At 41.8% G+C, this 23,377-nt stretch overlaps 2 protein-coding genes across 2 annotated transcripts; both read right to left on the bottom strand.

The window, feature by feature from the left end:
• Window positions 1–44: 44 nt before the first annotated feature.
• On the bottom strand, window positions 45–13,737 carry nacad (NAC alpha domain containing). The gene is made up of 10 exons (XM_008432605.2): window positions 13,249–13,737; window positions 10,602–10,885; window positions 5,314–10,507; window positions 4,898–5,146; window positions 4,568–4,659; window positions 3,532–3,600; window positions 2,441–2,587; window positions 2,224–2,358; window positions 2,011–2,133; window positions 45–1,708 (listed from the first exon to the last, which is right to left on the bottom strand). Exons 1-10 carry the CDS (start codon window positions 13,331–13,333, stop codon window positions 1,694–1,696), a joined length of 6,393 nt encoding a protein of 2,130 aa, XP_008430827.1. The 5' UTR covers window positions 13,334–13,737; the 3' UTR covers window positions 45–1,693.
• Window positions 13,738–16,958: 3,221 nt separating this feature from the next.
• On the bottom strand, window positions 16,959–23,301 carry tbrg4 (transforming growth factor beta regulator 4). Its single transcript, XM_008432606.1, has 11 exons — window positions 23,211–23,301; window positions 21,985–22,475; window positions 21,572–21,892; window positions 20,951–21,125; window positions 20,658–20,815; window positions 20,432–20,542; window positions 20,205–20,349; window positions 19,143–19,385; window positions 18,922–19,033; window positions 18,721–18,835; window positions 16,959–17,453 (listed from the first exon to the last, which is right to left on the bottom strand). The coding sequence occupies exons 2-11, from the start codon at window positions 22,405–22,407 to the stop codon at window positions 17,352–17,354; spliced, it is 1,905 nt and encodes a 634-aa protein (XP_008430828.1). The 5' UTR covers window positions 22,408–22,475; window positions 23,211–23,301; the 3' UTR covers window positions 16,959–17,351.
• Window positions 23,302–23,377: the final 76 nt, after the last annotated feature.

Below are 23,377 nucleotides of genomic sequence, written 5' to 3'. Positions count from 1 at the left end.
GTAGCATCAGAAAAAAATAAATCCAGTGCTTTACAAAGGCAATAATGTCCACAAACCTTGTATTTTATTGGAGTTTTATGTAATAGACTAACAGAACTCATGACAATTAAGTGAAATTAGAAGGGAAAAGATCAACTTTTATAAACTTTCTACAAACTAAAATCTAAAAAGTGTGGCATAAATTTAGATTCAGCCCCATTTACTTGGACATCTCTTAACAAAATGTAGTTAAACAGATTGCCTGCAGGAATCACCTACTTAGTAAATCTAGTCCACCGTTGTCTGATTTAATGCCGGCATAATTCAAGCTGTTCTGCAAGGGACTCGGAGATTTGTTAGAGAGCATTAACAGAGATCATAACAAAAGTAGGAACACAGCAGACATGTTATTCAGAAAGACGTGAAGTTTAAGAAGAGTTAGATAAAACATTATTTGAACACTTGAGTGACAAGAATGGAAAAGTGGAAAAAAAAAAAAACGGAAAATGCAAAGCTACCAAGACATGGTGTAAACTGGAGCTGCAGGGATGCACTGCTCAGAACCTTTTGTCATACACTCTACAAACCTTTTGTGGAAAAGCGGCAAGTTAGCAGTTGAAATAAATTCACAAGTAGTACAGTTTAAAGCTTCCTACAAGCCATTTAGGGGACACAAGAAATAAAGACCAACACTGCATTCACCAAACTCAACTGCAAAACATGGTGGTGGAAACGTCATGCTGTGGGGTTGTTTTCCATCTAAGGTAAATACAGGACAGTTCTGGAAGAAAACCTGTGAAAGGAGTTAAAACACGCGAGATGGGTGAAATGTTGCTCTCCATTTGCAGTCGGAACTGGATAATTCTGATCTCAAAGTCAGAAAGTGTGAGAAACTCACAGCTGCCCCCTGTGGCCGGATTTCAATATGGCCACTTCTCACATCAGCAGTTTGGTGGAAATATTTATACAAGACACACCTGTAAGAGTAGGTCTAAAATTAATCTTACATGTAGGGCCTTCAACTCTAAACTGAACAAATTAAAAGTGGTGTTTGCCTATGGAAAGTAAAACTTAAAATGATATTCATGGTACTGTGAACTATTTACTTGGGTACCATGTTGAAATCCTGACTTCTTTAGTGTAACGCTGTTTCCCTGGGCGCAATGTCAAACCAAAGCTCCAAGTTCAGACTTCAGATTGAAGTATGTCCAAATCAATACCTATAGCAAGAATTAGTACCAAAACATGAATAAACTGGTTAATCTGGAGGCATACCCCCTTTCGGCTAGAATCGTAATGAATGAAGAGCATTAACTCAGGCCTGAATCTATATGCACGCCACACTTTTCAGGTTTAGGCTTGGAAAGAAATTTCAAACCAAATATCCTTTCCATTCCATTTTATAGTCGCACAATACTTAGTCCACCACACAAAAACCCCATAAAATACATTGTTTTGTGGTTTAAATGTGACAAAATACTGACTGCAAGGCACCAATTTTTCCCGATTTTTCTAAATGTGGGTCTGTTTTTAGTCCCTTCATAGTAACTATCCTCCATGTTTTGTCAGAGTCCACACTGGAACTTGTCTTAGACTTTATTTAGCAGATTGGGGGATGCAACATACAGCAGCAGCGATACAGAAGAGTACGCAGTATTTAGGCTTTATAGGCAGGAACAAGGGAGCTGGGAATCAAATTGTCCTCAGTGCTCACTCACATGGTCAGCTCCTAAGAGGAAAAATAAAGAACAAAAATTTAAACAAGGCAGAAGAAACAAGAAAATCAAGAAAGAAATGTATGTCATTGTACAGAGCATTAGCCATTGCTGCCATATAGTGGACATAGAACTTAACAACAAAGCAGGATCTCAGCTTCAACTCTGGGATAAAACTAATTTGTGGTCTGTTTTCTCATATCAACCTTCTCCCTTTCCCCCTCCGCTCTCTGGCTATGACTCATTGTTTTGTTTGCCATCTGCCCGCCCCCTTCCCAGCCGGCTCCTCCTTCCTCCATCCCTCCTTTGTCCTTACCATGATAGCATTCACAATGTCGTTCTTGTTGTGTTTGAGTGCGCGGATGGCCTTGGCTCGTGACACGTTGGCCTGAGCCATCACCAGTTCTATGTCTCTTTGCTCCAGACCTCCATCATCCACCTGATGCGCAGAAAGGAACAAAGCAAGCAATGTTGCATTCAAGATTCAGTGACACATCCCTGCCAGTTTGACGAGACTGATTGTACTTACCTCTTCCTCCTCCTCTTCGCTCTCCTCCTTGATGGTTAGACTCTGTGGGACAGGTGGGGCTAATGGAGAGGGGGAAACAGGCACCTTGAATTTCTCTGCTGCTGCTTTATGAGCCTGCTGAGATAAGTCCTCAATCTGCAGAAGAGAACAATTTAAGAGAACAGTTAGAAGATGGAAATATAAAGATGACTTTATAATCGAGACCCAAAAGATTTACCTTCGCTTCTCCAAATACAATATAAATGTCAGACATCGGACTTTTGAAAACATCTGGTCTGGTGATGACAAACAAGATACTCTTGGACTTCCTGATAGTTATTCTGGTCACACCATGGACTGGCTTCAGACCCAGTTTAGACATCGCCTGCAGACACAGTTTCAGGGTTAGGAACTCAAATAACTACTTGTTTCATTTAAACTTGAATAAAAATAAAAAACCAAAACGGTTAGCTGCATCAGGTACTGCACATCTTCAAAGTGCATACATCCCTGTATAATTGGCAGATGTTTGTGATCTAAAAACCACGACTTTGATGACCAGCTTTTCACTTGACCAGCAACCTGTGCAATTTGACTTAAAAACAAACAAATGTATTAGGAAGAAACATAAAACTTTCATTAAAGAGCTGGATCAATGTGGACAGCCTTACACACCTAAAAATCAATAGTATAAAATTGACCCTGATGATAAATGACAATCGGCACAAAAAAAGCAACATTGTAAAATGAATGTTACACGTTGTGAAACTTGTAACATTCATCATCTTCTTGCCTTTCTTTAAATTGAACAAAGTTTTTGTCAACATGAATGCAATAATAAACAGATCCAAAAACCAGACAGTTTTAATCCAAAACCTTCCATATGAAGATGGATTTCATTGTTCAGCGTCACGGTCAGCCCAAATGTCTCACAAAATCAACAACCACATGTCTTCACCAAAGGAATTCGTGGCTCCAAGAATAGAACTAAAAATATCTGGAGTCGCCCAAAGAGGACTATGGACAATAGAGTCTGACAGATTTGGAGAACTTTTCAAAAGTACCTTAGAGAGGGAACATATTAAGACGTGGCACGCTGAGAGTTTCCTGCTTCACTTGTTTTCATGACACAATTATAATGAGCAGATAGTTTTTGAGGGCAAAATGCAGTTTAAGGTAAACTTTGTAAGCTCTTAACTATTAATACGCATCTGATCCTAGTGCACAATACTGTTAAAACAATGTGAAAACTGAGGCAATAGCATTTCTTATCACTGCTAAAACATTTGATCACAGCTTTACACACATCTGTACAAGCATCACTCTGACCTTGCGTGCTTTCTTCTCACTGCGGCTCTGTTTTGGTCTGTTCAATCCATCATCCGCAGCAGAAACACACTGAAAGAAAAAAATAAATCAATAATGTTTACTTTTAAAAATCTTACAAAGCTTTTGAGTTTTGATAATTAGTTTCATTACAAAATGTTGGATTTGTTAATACAGCAAGAAAAACTATTGTTTTTATTTTGAGCCAATAGGAGCTGATTGGCCTTTCCCTTACAAGGAAAGGGTAGCTCTTTGCAAACTGCAATGTTTGATTGCAAAAAATAGTCTATATTGAGCTTTTATAGCTAAATCAAACTTCAACACTTTAACATTTATAGGACAAGAGCAGAGAAATGTAAGTGCATACTGTGACCTACGTTAAGGTAATTTGATCATATGTTGGAGTTTTTCAAACTTTGATTTTAACTGTAGATTTTTTTTTATGTTTATTATCTTTTATCTCAACACATAGGGAGTACACAAGCTCATATCTAAACAGTTGCTTTCCATTTGATTTTTAGACAGTTGCTAATTTATATATGCAGTCCCAGGACATGCAAATCAAATATTCTTACAGAGCTCCTACACAATCTGGAAGGCCTGGAAAAGTCTGAAAAAGTATGGAGTTGGGATCAAATATTTTCTGGTAATTAAAAATGCTGTACTGACAAACCATACTAATTTCTTCTTTCCGCTACCGTCTCCTCCTTTAGTTATTGTGCCCCAATAACTATTTCTTGTTATTGTCCATAACCCCAACTGCTTCAAAACTAAATATTTTGTCTTAGAATTTGACGAGAGCATAAAGGATTATGCTAATTTTGGGATCCATACGTAGAAACCCAATGTTTGGGATATAAATATGAAGCAAATAAATACAGAATATCATAAAACAACATTGCCTTACAACAAAAAAGACACACAGCATGGGTTTAAACTATTCTAGAATAACGTTATTTATTCTTTCGAAAACCATTTTTATAACGTAATAACAAACAAGGAAGCTATTTTCGGTTATAAAGCCTTCAGATGGACTTACCGGTGGTTCTGATGGTCTCAGAGGCTCCAGCTCTTCCAGATCAGGCATCGAACCTTCACTCTCAGATTCATTACAGGAGGCCACAGTGGAACCTAAAGGCAACATGTCCCAGAAAAATATTCTGTAACAGTGGTGCAAACTAGATATATTATGCCAGTTAAACCAGTTCTTTGCGTTATCTGTGCTATGTAATTATTAACATTCAACTAAATTAGCAACAACAAAACCAAAAGCAGACAGAAAGTCTGGGTGTGCAGCAGAAAACTAAGGGAATTCTGGGTATCTCTTTATCTCATGTGAGAAATATAAAAAAATAAGAAAGAAACTCACTGTTATTTTTAACAGAAAGATCAATCTCTTCACAAATGTTGAGGTTATGAGTGATTGAACAGCCTGACTGTCTGCCGGTTGGTTGGCGACTAGAGAAGAGTTGGATTTCACGCTGATCTGCTGAGTCAGACTCATTTTTCACTGATCCATCTCTGTCTTCCTCGGCTTCCCTAGGCTTAGGTGTGTGACCCCGCTGGAGCCGTCCGCCATCATCCTTTTTGTCCGATTCTTCTTCAGTCGCACTAGCACCTTACAGGGAACAAATTTATTAAAATGCACATTTTACAACCATTTGAACATTTTCTAATTCATACACACCAGTCCAGAGGACAATTTTGTTTCCCTCTTTTCTGAAAAAAAAGACTGCCTATAAGTACAGGGCCAAGGAAATTAAAGTTTCAAGTGTCTTCACTCACCTCTGGAAACGTCTTGGGTGAACCAAGTACAGCCTTCCTTTATCTGTTTCTGAGGCTGAGTGTTGAAAGTAGACTCTGGGTTTTGATGAGATGACGATTCTGGAACATATACTGACTCTAGATTCCCAGTTTCTTGGGTAGCTTGGGACAAGACTACTGGCGTGACAGTGGGCAATTGGGATGAAGAGACACTTTTAGACGATGGTGTTGAAAAGACTTCAGTGACCTCTGGGGGGTTATTGGAGGGAATTTCAGAACCAGCAGACTTAGGAGTCATAGACTGTAAAGATTGCTGTTGCGTGGAAAGGACAGGTTGGGATTCCTGGACAGGTGTGGAAAGGCCATCCATTGACTCTGTTGAGGCACAAGGTAGGGAGGAAAAGGGGCATCTCATAGCCTGAGCGGATGGGGTATTTTTCTGAGGTTTGCTGGGACCTGTGTCTATGTTGTTATCATTAAGGTCCACAGTAATTTGTGTCTGACTATCAGCTAATGGTCTGTTATCAAGCACTTCTTGTTTCTGCTGTAAGTCTTGGTTCATTGCCATAATTGGACTGAGGTTATCTCTTGTTCCTCTGTTTAAATTGCATTGCTCTTGTCTTAAAACTTCTTTATCGGGGCTGCCATGATTATGCCTCTCCATCTGTGCAACAGGTTCAACTTTGTCTGGTCCAGATGTCCTCTGCTGAAAGTCAGAGGATGAACAGTTGTTAGCGTTGTAGTCTGTCTTAGTTTTAGTAATGTGTGTAACCCAGTCTGAGTATCCATCTCCTGAAATGTTTGGTAGAGCAGGAGCTTTCTTTGGTTCTTGAACAGACTCAGGGCTAAAGTCATTAAGACCACCCGTCTGAGATGCCCTATTTCTATTCTGCTTCCTTCTCTTCCCTTTTGTAGAAGCAGCTTGGGTATCTGTGCAAGGTCCAACCTTTTGTGTGAGCCTCTCAAAGGGATCCAAGTCATTCAGTGCAGAGGAGGACCTTTTTTGACTTTCATCCACCTTATTTTTTTCATCACTCTTTTGTTTTTGTTTGACCTCCACCCCTTCATCCCCTGAATTACAAACACCACTGTGCTTTCCTAAAAAGGCATCTTTAGTCTTTGGTTCATTCGCACTTCTGGTAATTTCAGCACTGACGTCACATTTCTTTTGGTTGTGTCGCTGATGTTGTGACATCTCCATGCCATCTTTACAGGTGCTTCTCAGTCTGGCAATGTTAGATGTGCATTTTGCGGGGAAAGACCCAAACGATCCCTCTGGCAAAGAAAATGCATTACTCCCTAGAGAGACCGACTGATACTGTGTAGTAGAATCGCATCTCGACTCAGCTTTACACAGTGAATCGGGGTTTTGGGGTTTTGCAGCTCCGTGAGGCCGAGTGTCAGATGAGGCAATACAAACGCTATCTTTGACTAATAGTGTTTGTTTTGTGTCTGGTGCTTGGTTTATGTGATCCGCTGTTGGTTTTTGTTCTTTAGGAGTTCTGTCAGAAGTCTGAAGAGGCACCTCTTCAAGTGGAATATTAGACACAGAGTCTTTGATAACGACACTCCCGCTCTGGTGTCTCATTTCATCTGACAGAGCATTCAGACTCCCATTCATGCCTTCATTCAAGCACTCAAAGTCAGCTGAACTCTTCCAGTTGTCTTGCATTTGTGTTTCCTTGTTATCGTTATCGTTGTCTGGATTCAAATTACTAATGTCCTCTGGAAACCTGGCACTTCCGTCCTCTCCTCCCCCTGCTTCTGAAATCTCTTCAATAGATTTCCAGTGGGTGAGGTTGGACTCAGAGATCCCCTCTTCTACCAATTCTTTATCCAATATTTGGTCATTCTTTCCACTCTGACTGTTGTTATCTTCCTCATCCAGAATAGAACTGAGAACATTGTCATAGTTTTCACACAGTTCGCTGCTCATATTGGAAACCAAAGCTGTCTCTGTCCTTTGGCCTTCTGTATCGCACATCAGAAGACTCTCTGCCTCTAATTCATACCTCTTACCCAGTGACAAAGACAGTGATTCACCTGCTCCCCAGACACCAAACTCAGACCCTGACCCAAATCCCAGGCCAAAACCCAAACCCACCCTGGCATCACACCATGCCCCAGATTCAGGGACCACATCTCTGCCTGTATCTGTTTCTGAATTTTCTCTTTTGGGAGATATTGCAAGGGGGGAGTGCAAGGATCCGACAGCTCCTAGTACCCCGTCATCTGTGCCCAAAGTGTTCTCGCTTAGGTTCTCCAGGGAAGAGTCTCTCGGGCAGTGTTCAGGTGTCAGGGTGAAGTTGTCACCAAGTTCTGAAATTATTTCTGCGGAAGTAGAAACAGGGATGTTACTGGGATTGGAATTTGAATCTTTAGGAGGGGACAGAACAACAACACCCTTATTCAAGTCATTGGTAGGAGTAATAATATTCAGTGGTGGAGAGGAGTCACTTGATTTAGACTCTACACTTTCAGAATCAGCTGGGGCAAACTCAGTACTTTGGCCAAGCTTGGTATCAGAGTCGCTGTTAGGACCTGACCTACACACAGATCTCCCTTCCACCGGCACATCGTATTTACCACAGAAAGACTTTGACAGTGCGACTCTGGTTGCTCCAACAGTTCTTTGACTTTCAGAATGGCCATGGCGAGGCTTTATAAGCAATTTGAAAGAGTCCATTTCAGGTTCTTTTGTGTGCTCAGTTTGATCACAAGGTAGTTTCAAGGCTACAACTTTCACCTTAGGATTTTCCTCAGGTAAATCTGCTGTATTCTCCTCCACAGATGTGGTAGAATGAGTTACATTGATGTAATCAGTTTCAGAAGCAGGTGGTGCAGGACCTGCAGCAAGGGTAGTGACTAAATTAGAACAGGGATTCTCTTGAGGCTCCACAAAAGGGTTTAAAATAGCACCAGTACTTATCTGGCTTTTCCCTTCATTCTCAATAAGTTGCTCTGAAGTTTGAACTGGTTGCTGGTTATGTGCAGGTGTATCTGAGGTTTTTATTTCATCTGTTTTAATGGTAGATTTGACATCAGGATCAGGTTGGTGTTCAGGGCATGTAGGCACTTCCAGGGGTGTCGGTTCTATGTCGTTACCTTTTGGGTGGGCTACAGAGCTTGTAGACAGATGGGTAGATTGAGACTGGTCCACTTGTGTGTCCATGTATAGTTGTGTGTTCAAAGAGCCCTGTTCAGCCTCTGGTTGGATTTCAGCTGGATTTGAACCATCTGTGGGTAGAGGTTCTAGGGATTGTGCATGCCTCTCAGTGCTGTATAAACGTTCATCTTCCTCCCCATTATAAGAGGCTGAATCTAAAGAGTCATCTGTATCATCTTGGAAGCAGAAAGACTCATCTAACCCTTCATTGATTGATGTTTCTGAAAGTGAATGAAGGAAAGAAGCTGAGCTGTCCTCAGCCTCGTCTTCCACAGCTTTGCTATCGCACACATCCTCATCGTCGTCGTCATCATCCTCTTCTTCATCTTCTTCCTCTTCTTCCACAACCTTAACCTCTACTTTAGCTTCCTCGTGTTGCATGTTTGCACCCTCAACTTTGTCTTCCCCTTCATCACTATCAGGTGTGGAGTCAGCAATTTGATCGTTGCAATTGTAATCATCGTGATCCTCGTCATCATCTTCATCATCATCATCCTCTACATCTGCCTCCTCCTCTCCTGCTGCATATGCATCAACATCCTTTCTTTCATTTCTGTCATTGACATCTATGTCATTTTCTTCTTCCGTGGGGAAGAGGGTGATTTCCATTGAGTCAGCTTTGAAGATTAGGCTAGTGTGAAGGGGAAATGAGATGAGGGAGGCAGGTATCATCCTTTCCTCATCTGGCACGTCATCAGAACATGCAGCTTGCGAGAGTATGAAGGAGCTTGGGCCAAGCCTATCAAAGGCTCCAGGGCAGAAGGCGTCCATGGGGAGCAGCGGTGAATCTGGGCTGAAGCTGGAGGATGCCACAGTCATGTTCTCTGTATCAGAGGTCAAGGTGGTGGGGGAGATATCTGGGTTGGCCTCCATCTGCCTATAATGTTCTTCTGATAAACATCCCTCCAGATTTAGTCTCAGGCCTGTCTGCATGTGCCTAGAGTATTCTGTTCTGTCAACAGTGTGCTCCTCTAATGGGTAAAATGAACTTTCTGATTCTCCTTCATCATCCTGGGAGTCACTGCTGCTACTGCTTCTTATAGGGAGTGCACTCTCGGTCACCCAGCACGGACGACAAGTTTCCCTGGAAATCTTCACCTCCTCCCCTTTTAGAGTCTCATCTTCCTCAGGAATCACTGTGTCTGCTATACCTATCTGTGAGTTCACAACAAAATTGCTCGGATGGTACAAGCTGAAGTTGCCGGCCCTATCGTCCTCTCGTTCTGGGGCTGATCGACCCTTCTCCTCTGCGACCTCATCTCCGATTTCTGACAATGAACTCACAAAGCAAGCAGGCGCCTCTTGGGTTTCTTCCACAAGGAGCAAGTTAGGAGAAGTGGATGGGGAGGTGGAGGATGTATAAGATGATGCCCAACTGCCTCCCTCTGCGGTAATGTAAGAGCCAGACGGAGAAGTGAGAGGGGAACAGAGGTCTTCACTGTCAGATGGAGAACCAGGAGAAAGAGGGGATGCTGGGGAGCCAGGGTAGGAATGATGTTTAAGGTGCGAACAGCGGGTGACCATTTTGATTGGAGTGGACGGAGCGGTGTAGTAAAGTTCTGGGTCAAGAGATGAGGGAATGCCAACTCGTAGGGGGTCAACAGGACAGGCTGGCTCAGTGAAAGACAGAGCAACTGGAGAAGACAGATCTGAAAAAGGGAGTGAAGGCACTTCATCTACAGAGAGGGTCTCTTTGTCTTCCTTACTGTTTGTTACTTCGTCATCAGTTGTGATTTGTTTTGGAGAGGAGGGAAAAGTGTTTGTAACTGAGGCCTGTACATGTTGTGTTTCCCGATTCTCTGGATTTTGGGGAACTTGTGACTGGATTTCCTCATTGTTGGTTTCCTGTTTTATTTCTTTAGTCTGCAGTTGAGGACATGGAAAACTTGGGAGATATGGCAAAGGGATGGCCTGAGCTTTGAGCTCAGTGGTGATTTTTCCTTTTGTGACTTCTGCTGTTTTGAGTAGCGTCTCTTCACCCATCACCACTCTGGTGTCGATAGTCTGTGACCCTGGATAGTCACTTTCCACCTCAGATCCAGTCAGGACCTGTTCAAAAGAAATTAAATATAAAAACCACAGGTCACAAATGTATCTCACAGCATCCGTGCTGTAAAATTAGAAACACTCACACAGCTTGTACCTTTATTCTTTCCATCTTAACAGAGATGTGGCGGCCGCATGGACCATGACCTCCCAGTTTTCCTGACAGTCTGCCTGGGTTGACACGATTGTCGGACCCTTCAGGCTGTGGTCTTGGAGTACCAGAGGAACTAGGCTTCACATGAAACACTCGTGGACCAAATGGAGAGGTCGACCCTGGGAGAAGCTTCTGTGGAGTGCTAGGAGAAGGACTCGATCCACTGTCATTAGGTGAGGAACCACTGTCACTTGGAGGGGAGTCTGTGGATGGATGTCTTACCATGCCTGAAAAAAATATTAAAACAAAGAATTTGAAAACACACATTGTCATTATGGGAAAAATAAAGTTTTTCCCACTTTAGGAAGTTTTGAGAAAACCATGGACTTAGCCTGAAAATTTGAACAAACACAACTTACAGGACCTGGTGTTGATAATAGATGGATGTTAGTATTGTTTAAGTGTTCTACTCCGATAAAACTTGTCCTTCCAGGTCAGTGATGATATCTGTATGTCTTAAAGTGTCAACAGGATTCAAAACCTAGTAAGATGAAATGCCAGGGGTGGGTGAAGCAAACTGGGTCAGAGACGACTGAGTGAGCAGATTTTCTGAATGTTCATGAACAGAATACATTTTGAAATTAAAAAACTAAAATTAAGAACTGTATCGGTTTTTGCTACTGCATATCTTGAACGATCTTTTGTTGAGAAAGTGTCAGACTGAAACAACACACAACAACATGAAATTGAAGTCAATTTTTTGATTAACATAACAGTGTTTATTTTCTCTCCTAATTGCACTATTGCTACTGTGACTTCAATCCTCATCCTAATTGGCTGTTATGACATACAAGTGGTTCTGCTCAGTCATAGACACACACACACACACACACACACACACTGGGGATTTTCTCAGTCAGGAGCTCATATGTCAAGTCAAATCAAATCGGCCTCTGTTCTTCAAAAAACATCACCTATTGTCTTCTTGTTCTCTTTTATTTCAGGGATTCCATGCTGCCGTCCTTCCCTCCCTGGGATTGTGACAGATGCACACATCAGCACTTAGCAGGTCTTCCTGATTGTTGCCACGTTACTATGCGAAATGTGTGTTTGTGTTTGTGCTGAGTCATCCCCCATAGACAGAACTGGTGAAAAAGGTGCACATTACAGCAGGCACTCAAAAAGGCAAACCCAGTGCAACATTTTAATGTGCTCTGCAGCCTGGTAGATTACAAGGGCTTAGTTAGAAGATGATGGTCCTTAAATGTTTTCTCGTGCCCTGAAACTCTCGCTGGAAGATAATTGTTCATGCAGTAATGATCAAATTAAAAGAAGTTTATACCAATTTACTTAGCTAAATCCAGGTGGTAACTTTTTTGGGGGCCAGGTAGTTTTCACTTATTTGTCAAATACAAATTTCAAAAATGGATAAGTGAGAACTCAGGTTTTATTTGTCAAAGCTTAAAGAGGCAGGAGACACACAGTGTGTGTAATTATAATAAGTTGTGCATAAAATGGATAAGCAATGTCAAACTCATAGGGAACAAACATTAACATTGCAGAAAGCCTGCAGCAATGGCTTTATTTTGCTTCATAAAACACTACAACTGTGTTTTGTTTTGTTTTTTAATGTATTATTTTCTCAGGTCTAAAGGAATGCAGTAAACCGTGTTCCAGATTTGCCATATGAAAAGCAGGCCGCAGCACACTGAAGCTGCGTCACATAGGCTGCAGCGCCGCCCCCCCAAGGGGAGCCTCTATTTCAGCTGCTGCTAAGGTTGTGAGATGAAATGTAGACTCTCCACAAACATAACATCTGAGGCTCCTTTATCTTTTGGATCAACTACATGTTGAGAAAAACATTTTATCTGTAACCAGGAGAAGAATTTATATGAAGTATATCTATAATATGAAGCAATGAAGGCTAAAATGTGCCCACTAAGCAGGGCAGGAAGCTTTTTTTTATTGTCCCACTGAGCCGTCGTATGCAGCACATCATTTGCTTCAAGTTCAAAATGTTAAATAGTCCAAGAACTTGTCAGTGTGGGGTGGTGTTTGTGTGTTGCAGAGTGCGCCGTCGTGCTGCTGTGTCATGTTCCCGTTACGGCTGGGGGAAGGGAGGAACTGCTGGGCACTGCTTCACTCTTACAGCCCTCTGAAGCAATGGACGGGTGAATGTAAAGAGATGGGAGGAGGGATGAGGGTGAGTAAGGGAGCTTTAGAGTTGGGGCTCTAATATGGATGAAATAAGGCAATCACACAAACGCTTTGAAAGACTTTAGCTAGAATTTAGTGGAATATATATTTGATATATTTTTTTTTGTAAAAGGAATGGGGTAAGTTGGGAGGATGTTAACACCCTGGAGTTGGAAAGATGGACAACATGCAGTTTAGTCAAACATCCATCTAAATAAGAGCTTTCTTAAGCTGCACATGTCAGAGATAATCCAGTCCTTTAAATAAGTCTTCTACAATCTCTTTCTTCTCATCTGCCACTCTTTCTGTTCCGCACACTCAACGTTTAACTTGACTTGTTTTATGCCACTTCCTCACAGTCTCATGCCAGTCTCTCTGCCTGTGTTTTTTTTTTTTTTATCTCCAAGCTTAATGACCTCATCCGTATCATCTCCTCCTCTCCCAGAGCTCCTACCTGGTCCTGGAAGTCCCGTCTCCTCGCTTCCCAGGTCCCGATGCTTGTCGTCGGGGACAGATCTGTGCGTGCTCTCCCCCGGCATGCTTCTCGACGGCTCTGACGCAACAATGTACCATGTAGCTGGAGCAGGCAAGGTGAACAGGGAGAGTGAAGAAGGAGAGGAAGGAGAATGGAGAAAAGGGAGGGGAGGGATCCGAGTGCAGTCCTGTGCTCAAATCTTCCCTGCAGCACGTGTGTGAGACGGAGCGAGGCAGACAGCTAGAGCGAAAGACTGAGAGTCAAAGATAAAGGGTGTGTGTGTGTGTGTGGGTGTGTGTGTGCTGCTAGGTCCTTTCTGTGGTGCAGCACAGTGATGCTGCTGTGGTGGGTGTGTGCTTTAAAGCCTCCTCATGCCACTTATCTGAATATGCGTGTATGTGTGTTGAATCTGAGAGGTAGCTGCAGTATTCTCTCCTGATGCCCAGTTCCTGCTTTSCTCCCTSCTCYCCCCACCCCTCACCCYACYSCTCCATCCTTCCTGTGTCTCCCTCCTCCCTGCTTCCCCCCGCCCCCCCCACACACACACACRCTTTTTTTTTTTTTTTTGCTTCAAGCCAAGCCATGACTGGATCTTAGAAGATGATGTCAGCAGATTTGTGCTAATTTCTCAGTGCTGCCCCCAAGCTTGAAGGAAGGGACCAGTACTGCAAAAACAAGAGATACACAGGCTGTCAAGGGTGGGGGATTTCAGGGAAAGCACAACTGAAGAGGAGAAATGGAAACCAAAAACACAAACTGTCCACAAGATGCATGTGAAACCCTGAAGTATTCCCCTCATTAAATCCTTCAACAGGGAGGAGACAACAGGGAGGACATGTCCTCAAAGTGCTGTTACAGCACAGTGCCCTTCATCTTTAGCTGTTCTCTGAATACTTTTATTTACATGCAGTGTAAAACAAAAGCCGCTCCAAGAAACCAACAGCATAGCGAAAAACTTTCTTTTTTTTTGTCAAAGCATCAAAAATCTACTTCCAGTAATTGGGCTACATTTGCGCTACCATTTCTTGTGCTGATTAAATAGAGAACAACCTTTCATGATGGACCAAGCAGGGGAACCTCCACATAGTTTCTTAAAGGGGTTGCCAAGTGGGGGCCACAAATACTATTGGGAGATGCACCACAAAGCCACAAGCCAGAACAGAACGTCAGGAGATTCAGTTATGTTGTCATTAAATACCAGGGTTCCAGAGGGAGTGGTCGGCCAATATCAAGGATGAAAACACCTATCTTTAGCACAAATCGATAAATTAATGGAGCGAAATATTGTGAAGCCTTAAAACAGGGTTCCCATAAAAGGAGGCTATGAGCTCTCTACACAAGCATCCACACCCCTCTCCTTTCTCTACTCAAACCCGTCTGGTTATGCAAACAACACTCACCAGTCTTGAAAAAGCCTTAAAAATCTGTTGCAACATTTTTTTTTGTCCTTTTATATCATTGTCCTTATTGGCAGCGCCTGTACTCTCTAATTGAGCCAACCTACAGTTCTAGCAGAACTTGTAGCTTCTGGAGGCTTGGGGTCTCCTGGCACACCTGAAATCTCATATGACAAATTCATAAATCTACTGGTTGTAAATCCAGAATCCACAGAGGGAAAGAAAGCAATGAAACTGCCTTTTTTTAAAATGACAGCTTATCTATTAGTAACTCAGAAACCTGAACGATCAAAGAATCGAACAAGGACTTAATCCGTAATGTAGCAAATCAAGTATAAAGGTCATCATCCAAATATGAATCAATAGAAGAAAACCCTTTTTTATTAATTGAGATTTGGTAAAGAAATAAAGTCCTGAAACTACTATTTTCCATAAACAGTTTTCTTCTCTCCAATGATAAAATCAACAGGCCAGAATGCTTTAAAAACAACATTTTGGACATTTAGGATAAACTGATACTGTGCATGAACATGCCCCGGCACTGAGGTCTCGTATAGTTATAGCAACACGAGGCATAACAAATAAGGAGCTTTTTTAAGCTCCTTATTTTTCCTTTTTTAATCATAGCCTTTTTAAATGTTTGGTCTATCCTCCTGACTACCAGTAGTTTATTTTTGTCCTCTGTAGAGGACATTTCTAAACTTGAATATCTCCCACCCCCTGCATTCTACTGAATTAATTCCTTTTGGTATCTGGAGAGGACATTTAGGGCTTTTCAATGATACCACATGTGAAGGGGTAGGTATCACGGCAAACACAACCGTACAAAAGTCCCACGACTTTTGTACGTATCTTTTTCCAATTCATAAAAATGGCATTTATCAGTAATAATACATTTTATGGGAAGAGAAAAAGTAAGTGCATAAAACCTTTTATTACCTTGCAAAGACTGTGGGATTTAAAAAAAATGGTGATTGGACAATATTTTTTTTCCTGGTAATCAGGAGGATATAGTGATCCTTCCCGTATCCAACATCACCATAACGATATCAAATCGCAGTTACATGAATTAAAGAGTTAAAAATGTCTTCAAATATTTAACTTAGGATTCAGGAAACTAATCTTATCTAGATAAGCCTCATAATATCAACATTTTGTGTTGTAAATATAAACATTTTTTAGAATAAAGAAGATAATGTTTATCTTTATCCCTCTTTAATATGCTCCGCAAGTCAACTTTTTTTCTTATGACAGCCGCTTTGGATAAAGTCCTTCGAAGACGACGCAGAAATTGCAGCTAATTATCTACACCCATTATAGCGTAAAGCAAGTACACTTCAGTGTAGGTCAAATCTAGTCTCGGTACAGATCTGTAAATTATCAACACACCTCCACTTGGTTTTCTCCTTTGGATAAAAACAACTAGGTTGAGAGTGATGAAACATAAAGAGAAGGATGGGGTAGCAGCAGTAAGCCAAAAGGATCTGCAACTGTAGTTTCCATGGCAACCTAAAACTTCCCACGGCCTGAGTGCTTGTTCAGCAGAAGAGACTGACGCTTTTCTGGATGGGATCTAATAGCCTCCATGCTGTACGCATGCCCTGCAAAGAAAATAACTGGAGATTTAAATTGAAACTTGTTTTGTTTTTTTTGTCTTTTTTTTGCGGTTTTCCTCTAGCATTCACCTCAGGTTGTCTGTCTTGCACTTCTTTTTGAACATCTGTTAGAGGTGAGATTGAATGTGTATTTTTAACATTTAGAATTTATTTCGCAGAAACCAAGCTTCATTAAAAATAAAAAAAGAAAAAAAAAAGAACGTATTTGCAGCAGTAGACTCGGCTCAGCCTCCGTCTTTCCTGATTCTTTGGCCGTTTTGTGCTCCCCTCTCTGCCTCACAGCGTCTGATGTGTGAGCTGCTGCTGTCCGTGAGGTTGTGTAAGCAGTTTCAGGGCAGCACTGTTCCTCTCCGAATCCTCTTGCCCTTGCCGGCTCTCTCCAATGCAGTGCTCTCTCACAGACGTGCACATCTACCGACACGTTTGCAGAAACATAACTAAGCATTTGCCAGTAAAGGAAGTTTTCACTTGTTTGAAATATCAAGCTGCCCGTAAAGATATATTTTTCAAATAAATAATTATTGCCCTAAAATAAATATTCAGATTCCAATTTATTTAAAAAAATGATACTGAAATGGCAAAAGGATGTGATTGCGACTGATTCAGCTCCATTTGTCTGCGTACCTCCCAGTTTCATTTAATCCGTAATCCTTCAGGTATTAAAAACAGCAGGAAGAATTGTAATAAACTATTTATTCCATCATATGATGACACACATTGACAGATATAAGTTATTCTGATAGTTACATCCAAATGAGAAGCAAATATTTCCCCTCACTCCGGAGCTTCGGTTGCAACAATCTCCTTGCAGATGTAAAGACAAAAGTTCTAGAGTAGATTATATCTCTGTTGTGTTTATTTACATCTCTGTCCTCGTCCTAAACTCTTTACTCGTCGTCACCATGGAAACAGGGAATGCCCCACATGTTGCCAGGGGAACGAGAGCAAAAAAAGATATGTGACGCTGCTCCGACCCCAGCGTGAACGTGGGTGGATGTGTGCATTCCCTTTGGGTCCCTCTGGACTGGGAAAGCTCTGATGGAGCCGAGCTCTGGGAGAGTCGTTCCCATCACTTGGCCATGTCCTCGGCCACGGCCTTCCCCATTTTATCCTTCAGGTACGCCAGTTTCTGCCACTCGGTCTTCAGCTCCAACCACTCATAGAATGGCACCTTAAAAGGAGGATAAAGGAACGTTTTAAATGCGATATGGTCTTGTTTTAGGCACATGGTGGCAAGTAAAAGGATGCAGTTCTTAGACCAAGACAAAGAAACGGGGATTAAACAAATGTAGATTTTTATCTCAGCTTTTCGACACTTATTATTTGATATCTGCTTATCAGAAAGTCTTATGTAAGCGTTCCAGTCATACCCAGGACGTTTTACCCAACAGCCAAATCTTTTTCAGAAATGTGTCAACTTTCACAACTATTACTCAAGTTACAACCTTTAACTGAACTTCCTGAGTCAGCCGGAGCTTTCCTTACACAAATGTATAACTATTGTTGACAACTCTTTAATCAGAAGATTTGATAGCCAGTATGAAGTAGAGCACCACAATATACAAACTCATAATCACAATATGCAATATTGCTGTAACAAAGTGCTGCTTGGATACGTTTTCCTGATATTGTGCAACCCTTGTATCAAGCCATGCCGACCAACGTTTTAATCAAATTATGTTCTAAAACTTCTGTTAACTTGCTGTTAAGGGAAAAGTTGACATAAAAAGTTTCTGGACTGGTCTTCAGCTGTTCCTCATTTATTGCAGTTTTCTGTCAGCTAAAAGGCTACCACCCCATTTCCTTGAAACAAGAGACAGCAAGGAAGCACAAAAAGCGCAGACTGTTATGGTGTGGAAATTAAAGGAGATCTGACATTTATACTTCAGCTGTGGTATTTATATCTAGACAAGGAGTTATGGAAATAAAAATTTTTCATTCTAGAGCCTATCAAAATCAAGCCACCGTAACTAATTATCTTTTTAGTAATCTACAATACATCTGACAATAAGCAACATGTTGGAAATACTTCCCCCAGACTCAAGTCTCATATTTGCACCCAATTGAACTGATCTATAGCAAAACCCCGATTTCTCGTACATGCAAGTTAAAACATTTTGCAGAACAGCAAAGGCAAACCGGGGAGGTAAGGAGATTGTCCTAGATGTGACAGAGACAGAGCTTGGATTGGCCTAGATGAGGCAAATCTGTGGCTAGAGCTCTATTTATACCACAGACTGCAGAAAGGCCCACCTGATACACAGTTCTAGAAAAGCTTTAGCTCCACTGTGAGCATTTTCTCAACCTGTCAGGCGCAGATGCAGCAAAACTGTTTGTATTGCCGCTTCATGATGAAATGCCGCTTTCACACGGCAAACACAACCGATCCTTGTCGCGAGCAGCTTCAGGGTAGACAAACTGCCACAGCCTCGCCGTACCTCCACTAGGATGAAGCCAGCCAACTGGAGATGCCTCTTCATCATGACGAAGCGCCCCAGAAGGTCTCTGCTCTTGGAGCCAAAGTTGGGAAATTCCCAACTCAAAAAAGCTAATCTGAAAAAAAAAACAATAAACAATAACTTCGGGCATATAAAGAAAAGGAAAGTGACATGTTTCAGTGATTCTCCTCCAGGACTCACCGCCGTGCCTCTGCAGGTAAATCCTGGGTTCCTCCACCACTTGGTAGATGAGGGGATTTCAGATTCGTCATGTCGACGGGTTTATTGTCACAATCCACAACAATCTCTCCATCTGATTAAAAAAAGTGGTTTCAAATAATAATAATAATAATAAAAAAGGACAGTTTATATGGGAAATAATCTCTACAATTGGACATGTTTATTACCCTCCACCCCCTCACCAATTGTCCATCCATACAAGGTGTCAACACCGGTGCGAAGGGCCCCCGTAGTCCCACCAAACAAACTCTGCAACGCCTCTCTCAGACTGCTCTGCAGTTTGGATACGGACGAGTTAGTAGTCGAGACAGACAGGACACTAAGAGAGGGGACAGCGTCCGAGGAACCGGGATGCTCCAAGGCGAGAGTGGCAGCAACGTGCAGCAGCTTCAGTCTGTAGCTCTCCATTCGAGCTGGGCTGCCCTCTACGAAAAAGATAAACATAAAGACAAAGGTTGATAAATGACTTCAAAAAAAAAAAAAAAAAAAAAACTTCCGAAGGCTTTAACAAAAAAAACGTACAAGAGCAGAAATGTTACAGTGCTATGCTGCCATCTTGTGAGGCAGAGGAGGAATTTGCCGTTCGGTCCCCAAAAACCGAGAGACTTCACAACTACTTAGATCAGATCTGACAGACCAAACCTCTCTGGGTGTGATTTAACAAGCTGATTTACTAACACGCACAGTTTGTGTCAGTGAGAGACTTCTGGGTGGAAATAAAAGCTTTAGGAATGCAAATGTTGTAAAAGTTATCAATTTTTGCAACATGTGACATTCTGGAGCAAAAGGTCAGTATTTCCATATCGTTTAACAACAGCACAAAGCAGACAGATGTTTTTATATTTTGAAACTAATTGCACAATACGCAAGGTGTTTGAATTAAACAAATGGATAAAAGCGTATTTCTATACACGTTTTGTTTTGAAAAAAAAAACTTACTTTACAGCAAGCTAAATAACCCTTCACATATGTAGGAGGTTATTATTATTATCAATAAATGCAAATGCACAAGAATGGAACTGTGCATTTACCCAGAGAGAACAAATGGAATAGAATAGAAAGGTGATGCAAGTTCTTTTGAGAATTAATGTACTGAAATTTATTTTCAAACCTTCAATTAACATCCTGCAGGACGACTGAAAGTGCATGTAGGAAAATTGGATGCTGACTTTTAACTCCACTGCTGTGGCATTTCCAATCCCCTTAAAGGTGTTGATAATCCACCACCCAGGTAAGCAGTTTACCTTGCAGGTTGGTAACATGACTTGTCTGAGTCACAGGGATGAGATAGTCGGGCTTGGCCTGCTGTAAGACACACAAGGACCACACCACGTCTGTCTGCAGGAAAGGCTCCAGACTCGAAAGAGACTCCTTCAACACAACGTGAACCTTTCGAGAAGCAGAAAACACATAGAAGTAGAACCGACTGGGCACAGACAGCTGATCTGCAGCAACTTCAACTCGTTAATACCTTTCTGTAAAACTCCTCTCCTGTGCTGGGCTGGAAGCCAAGCCTGGCAAAAGTCATGAGCAGATTGCAGAGCTGGAAAGTGCTATACTTTTCACTCTTCGCTGTGTAGTGCTGGGGGGAACAAAACAAAACAAAAACAAGACAGTCAGTGAGGAGAAAAAAACCCCCAAAAACAAAACATTTAATCTGAGGTTATTGATGAAGCCCTGCATAACAGACAACTGACCTCAGCAAAAGCTTCAAAGAGAGGAATGTGGAGCCATTTGAGGAAGCCCAGAGACTTGGCACAGCGTGTGACGTCAGTGGAGCTGAGCTCAGGAACTCTGGGTAACAACTCGCTGGCCATTCGTTGAAAAACCTGAGATTGATTGAAATTCAACTTTCCTAGAAAGAATGAAAAATATGAGTTATTGCCATATTTATTCTCCTCCAAATTTAAATCGACAATGAACTTTACAACTTAGTCTTTTCATAACCAATAGAAGCAGCTTCAGATCATTTTATTTTCAGGGATATTACCGTATGCAAAGGCCAGATCCATAATTAATGGAGTGGTGAAGTCAGATGAGGGTTTCTGGAGGAGGTGGTAGGACACGGCCCTGAGTAATGGGATGCTTCTGCGGTTCTGAGCTGCCAACGCTACACAGACTTTCCTGATATCTTCAGCTGAAAAGCCCTCCGAGAGCTCCAATGCCTGCAAAAGATTTTGTATTTTTTTTAAAAGAGGTCCTTATAATAATTTATAAGTGGGGAATCTTTAGCAACAACATTCAGTGGTACCAGTGGTTCTCAAGAACAGCAGCATTTTAATAAATTAGAATAATAAACATTATATTTATCAATTGCCACTGAACCTTTATCAGCTGCTTTTCCTTCCACTTAACTTTCTATTAACATATATTTGAGTTCTGAATGGGGGGGGGGGGTTATAAACAAGAGCATGCTGGACTAATGTCAAGTGTGCAGTTTTCCTCATGCAAATACCATATTACCTTTTTTTTTTTATGTTCCAATTCACTGAGAAAAAATTATCAGTTTTACTTCTTTAATTGAATTACCAGAATGCACTTTTCAGTTATGTTCTAATTAACCGGCATGGACTTATAAAATATTTCTACACGGAATTAAAATAGCTGCTACCTTATCTTCAAGTCTGTCCACCAAAGCAGGCGCCATGTGCTCTCCTTTGGAGATCAAAGCGCTGGCGGTTTTAGCATCGGCGATTTCCGTCCAGCGCAGCTCCAGCTGTTTCAAGGCAGCGTTCACGATCGCTACATCCTGTGAGGCTTTCCTCGCCACTCCCCAGTCTATCAGGAAGCCCAGTTGCTTGTAGGAGAGCCTTCGGACTCTCCACCGGACCTCGGTTTGGACAGAACCCAGCACTGGATGGGAAGGAGGAATCTTCATGATCCAGAGGGTCCGCAAAACACTCACCAGATTGCCATTCCACACCGATGACACCTGGGGGGGGGGGAAAAAACCCAGAAAATATCGACATAAAACAGGCACAAATACCTAATTGAATGAGAAGTAAGTAATAGAGGAACCCTTACATCTTTTGATAGAGTACTCATCATATCAACCAGCCTTGAATCTGTCAGCACTTCATTTTGGTATCCTGTAAACTTCTCCTTTGTCTTTAGCATCATCTGAGTCCACTTCACCAGAGAGGCAGCCGCCTGATTACCACTCACTCCGTACTGTTCCCAAGCAGACAAAACCTCCTCTGGGGCCGACACATTCTCCATCATCTCATCCAGACGAGTTCGCACCAGAACATTGTGGTGTGGCTCATCTTTGGTCGCTGTCCACTCGCAGAACAATCTCTCAGTGACCCATAACCAGTTTCTAACCCTCGGTACCTCTACAGGTCCACCTGAGGGTGGCTGAAAGCGGACAGCAGTTGCAGTCGCTGCAGCCTTAGAGGAAGACTTGCAGATTAAGTGGGCACATCTGCCCAGCAGGCGGTTGGCCATTCTTTCAGAGCGGTGAGACTGGAAAGGAAATCTCCTCACAATCCAAAAACACACATCCCACTGTTGATCTGTGAGAAGCAGAGCAGTAAGGTAAGGTAAGGTAATTTTATTTATATAGCACATTTTCAGCAACAAGGCAATTCAAAGTGCTTAAATCTGGATAGTGGTGTTCTGTTGAGGCAGGTTACCCTATAACTATCAAAAAACATTTTTTAGAAAAATGTATGAAACTCAGTGTAGGTGACAGTATGTAATTATTGTAGCAATTGCAGAGCTTTCTGAACGGGTAATAAAATTAAACTTTCTAAAGTTGTCTTTCCTGTAAACACATAGAGAACAAATACAGAAACAGCCCTTCAAATTCATAAGTGTGCCACTGATCAACTACAGAAATTTTTGCGGTTATGAGTTTGCAATTCTGACAATAAATACAAATCTGTCAAACACAAAAACCTCTGTCACACATCCCCACCAGCTCGACTGCAGTTTCGGAAACATGAAGATCTTGCTAAGGAGGAAATGGGGTTTGTATGACCTGCATTTACTTACCGGAGACTCGCACAGTGGGAAAAACTAGATCCCACTGTATCCGAAAATGTTTCTTCAAATTCATTTTTTTTTTCCAACAAAGCCAACACTGAGCATGTTCCTATCATGTAACATCAGAACCTGACCTTGTGTGGAAATGAGGCATACTGAAACAACGCCAGTCCTTTTTTCTCATCCAGCAGATTAAAATGGTAAAACCTGAACACAGACCGCATCTAAAGAATGTTGTAATTACATACCCACTGATGACTTACCTAAAGTAATCGATATTTTTGGAATAAAACCACCCGCATGAGGAAATGTCTGGCAAGCAATAGGCGTCGCAGGGAATTGACGTCAAAGAGACGCTGTCACGTGACCAGCGGATGAGGCTACGATTGGCTAATATTTTTTATATATTGAAAAACTATAAAATGCTGTA

The sequence above is a fragment of the Poecilia reticulata genome, linkage group LG16, assembly GCF_000633615.1.
Source record: "Poecilia reticulata strain Guanapo linkage group LG16, Guppy_female_1.0+MT, whole genome shotgun sequence".
NCBI classification, from domain to species: Eukaryota; Metazoa; Chordata; class Actinopteri; order Cyprinodontiformes; family Poeciliidae; genus Poecilia; species Poecilia reticulata.
The sequence above is the reverse complement of the archived record's forward strand: the minus strand, read 5'-3'. Positions and strand labels throughout refer to the sequence as shown.

Coding starts and splice junctions, on each gene's coding strand:
- nacad (XM_008432605.2), bottom strand. CDS start 13,333: ATGCCGGGGGAGAGCACGCACAGATCTGTCCCCGACGACAAGCATCGG. Junction 5,147..5,313: donor CACCCAAGACGTTTCCAGAG/GTGAGTGAAGAC, acceptor GTTCCCTGTAAG/GTGCTAGTGCGACTGAAGAA. Junction 4,660..4,897: donor TCTTTCTGTTAAAAATAACA/GTGAGTTTCTTT, acceptor TGTTGCCTTTAG/GTTCCACTGTGGCCTCCTGT.
- tbrg4 (XM_008432606.1), bottom strand. CDS start 22,407: ATGGCCAACCGCCTGCTGGGCAGATGTGCCCACTTAATCTGCAAGTCT. Junction 21,893..21,984: donor TGAGTACTCTATCAAAAGAT/GTAAGGGTTCCT, acceptor CCCCCCCCCCAG/GTGTCATCGGTGTGGAATGG. Junction 20,816..20,950: donor GGATCTGGCCTTTGCATACG/GTAATATCCCTG, acceptor CATTCTTTCTAG/GAAAGTTGAATTTCAATCAA.